This window comes from Buceros rhinoceros, unplaced genomic scaffold (assembly GCF_000710305.1).
Source record: "Buceros rhinoceros silvestris isolate BGI_N320 unplaced genomic scaffold, ASM71030v1 scaffold8041, whole genome shotgun sequence".
Taxonomy (NCBI): Eukaryota; Metazoa; Chordata; class Aves; order Bucerotiformes; family Bucerotidae; genus Buceros; species Buceros rhinoceros.
The window spans coordinates 18,781-21,448 of record NW_010394755.1 but is presented as its reverse complement, the minus strand read 5'-3'; the positions used below and the strand labels follow the sequence as shown (position 1 = coordinate 21,448).

Below are 2,668 nucleotides of genomic sequence, written 5' to 3'. Positions count from 1 at the left end.
CCCACCCCCCCCTGTAACCTTGCCCCTCCCTCCCCCAGCCACTGCATCCAGCAGATCCTGGAGGCTGTCCTGCACTGCCACCAGATGGGGGTGGTCCACCGGGACCTGAAGGTAGGAGCTGCAGGGGAAGGGCCTGTGGGAGAGCCTGAGGACCCCATTTGTGATGCAAAACTCTGTGGAGCAATGCCCAGCATCCTCCAGGGCAGCAGGGAGGAACACCATGGAGGGCTTCTGGGAAGCCATAGAGCAAAGTCCAGCTCCGGGGTGAAGCAACACAAGGCCAAGGGCGTAGGGAGGGCCTTGTAGTCCATGATCTTCTAAGGATCCAGGTATACCAGCACACACAGCAGGACAGAGCAGTTAGGGAGCATATCCAGAGCCCTGACCTTCCTCCTTGCTGTGCTGGGAAGCCCTCCAGCCATGACAACAGAGCCCCCAGGGGGCTTTTGGTCTTCTCCAACACTCCTCTCCTCCTGCAGCCTGAGAACCTGCTGCTGGCATCCAAGCTGAAGGGTGCTGCCGTCAAGCTGGCTGACTTTGGCCTTGCCATAGAGGTGGAGGGGGACCAGCAAGCGTGGTTTGGTGAGTAGGACTGGGCCCAGATGGGGAATCCTCCAGCATTCGGCATGTTTGGTCATGGGGAGCTCCAGGAGGGACATACATCCCCAGGACCTGAACCCTGGGTTATGGAGGTGTCCCAGCAGCACCAGCCTAGGAGCCAGAGCAGATGAGGAGGCTCATGGCTCCAGCTATGCCCCTGGAATCAGCCCAGTATTGATCGAGGGCACAGGCAAACAGCTCCACGGGGAGTCGGTGAGGCACTGAGATGTCCTGGTGAGCTGGACATCCCCGGGGGAAGAAAGCTTTTTCCAGTGCTGGAGTTGCACGTTAGGGTTTGCTCCGCTCTCTGGGGTCACAGAGGTTTCTGGAGGGAGGGTGCCTGTCCCAGTGGGTTGCTGAGTGTCAGAGCCAGGGCTCTTGGCTCTTGCGGTGCCTGGCCAGGCACCAGATGCTGCTGCAGCTGAGATGCGTGGGGCTGGGGCTACCCGCCGGTGGTGTGTGACGGGCTCTCTGTCCCAGGTTTCGCTGGCACCCCGGGATACCTCTCTCCCGAGGTGCTCCGGAAGGACCCCTACGGCAAAGCTGTGGACCTGTGGGCTTGCGGTAAGTCAGACCAGGGCTGAGCTGCTGGGAGCAGGCTGGGCTGGGCGGGATGAGGCGGGCTGTTCATCCGACACATTCCCGCGTCACCGGGGCTAGGCCTGTCTTTGTGCTCCGGAAGGACCCCTACGGCAAAGCTGTGGACCTGTGGGCTTGCGGTAAGTCAGACCAGGGCTGAGCTGCTGGGAGCAGGCTGGGCTGGGCGGGATGAGGCGGGCTGTTCATCCGACACATTCCCGAGTCACAGGTGCTAGGCTTGTCTTGGGGAGGTCAGGGTGGAGGATTTACCCAAGAGGTGGCACAGCCAGTGACTCCCGGCTCTGAAGGATCAGCCCCCTTGCCACACACCTGAAAGCCCCAGGCAGGGAAGATGCCGGCTCTCTGGCCCTGTGTTGCTGATGGAGTCAGGGAATGCCTCCACACAGCTGCAGCCATACGGAGCCTTCTTCCACTCGTCATGGGGAGGAGGCATTGTCCAGCTCTGCTGGGGCACTGGGCTTGAGGCTGAGCACATCAGCATGGAGCTGGACCCACTAACAAGCTTTTGCTTTCTCACCAGGCAGTAAAGCCTCTTTTTTCTCTAATTTCTCAGTCTCATTACTGGAGTTGGGCCAGTCCCCAGGCTGGGTCTGCTCACACCTCCAGCAGTGGACCCTCCCACTGATCACACCTTTCCTCTCCTGGGCAGGCGTCATCCTCTACATCCTGCTGGTCGGGTACCCACCCTTTTGGGATGAAGACCAGCACCGACTCTACCAGCAGATCAAGGCTGGGGCTTATGATGTGAGTGGGTTTGTCTTGTGCCCCACTTTCATGGTCTCCCCTCTCTCCTGCTGTTCCCATGTTGCAGTCTGCTGCTCCAGAAGAGCAACCAGGACAAATTCAGACAGACAAGGGCAAGTTTCTTTTCTCTGCTCTGGTCGCAGAAGGTTGGCCAAGCTGTTGTGCCCAGGTGCATGCATTGGCATGTTTCAGGTCCACTTCGCAGGGAAGATAGGTTTTGTCCTGGGCCTTCCACCTTGCTCCTTCCACCCCTGCTCTCCAGTTTTTCAGCTGGCAGCTCATTCCAGTTGCTCCTGTCTCTCCAACCTGTCCCACAGGCAGGAGAAAAGGGCTGCAGGAGAAGCAACCCAAGTGCAAAGGGGCTTCTGCTCCTTCTATTGCTCCCTGCAATTTCTCACCCCAGTCCCTTTGCTTTGGCAGTTCCCCTCCCCTGAGTGGGACACAGTCACTCCTGAAGCAAAAGATCTTATCAACAAGATGTTGACCATAAACCCGTCCAAGCGCATCACGGCAGCGGAGGCTCTGAAGCACCCCTGGATATCGGTGAGTGTGGTGGCACTCACTGGTTGGGGTTGAAGGTCTAGAGATGCGGGGGAACATCTCACCTGAGCGCACGTGTTATCAAACATGCTCCATCCAAACCTTTCTCCGTCCTGGGAAGGTGGTTTCTTTGCATGGTTCCTCCCAGTGCTCTCAACAGCCTTTTCCCTGATGCATTACAGCA

General features: G+C 58.7%; 1 protein-coding gene across 1 annotated transcript in view; it reads left to right on the top strand.

Annotated features, from left to right (window-relative positions):
* The window catches only part of CAMK2A (calcium/calmodulin-dependent protein kinase II alpha), a gene marked incomplete at its 5' end in the record, with an annotated part of 18,795 nt that overhangs the window by 2,141 nt on the left and 13,986 nt on the right, over window positions 1-2,668 (top strand). The window contains 5 exons of the mRNA XM_010145310.1: window positions 39-111; window positions 480-582; window positions 1,081-1,164; window positions 1,850-1,944; window positions 2,365-2,487. Of these exons, the coding sequence (XP_010143612.1) occupies window positions 39-111; window positions 480-582; window positions 1,081-1,164; window positions 1,850-1,944; window positions 2,365-2,487 (478 nt within the window). The remainder of the gene's footprint in view (window positions 1-38; window positions 112-479; window positions 583-1,080; window positions 1,165-1,849; window positions 1,945-2,364; window positions 2,488-2,668) is intronic.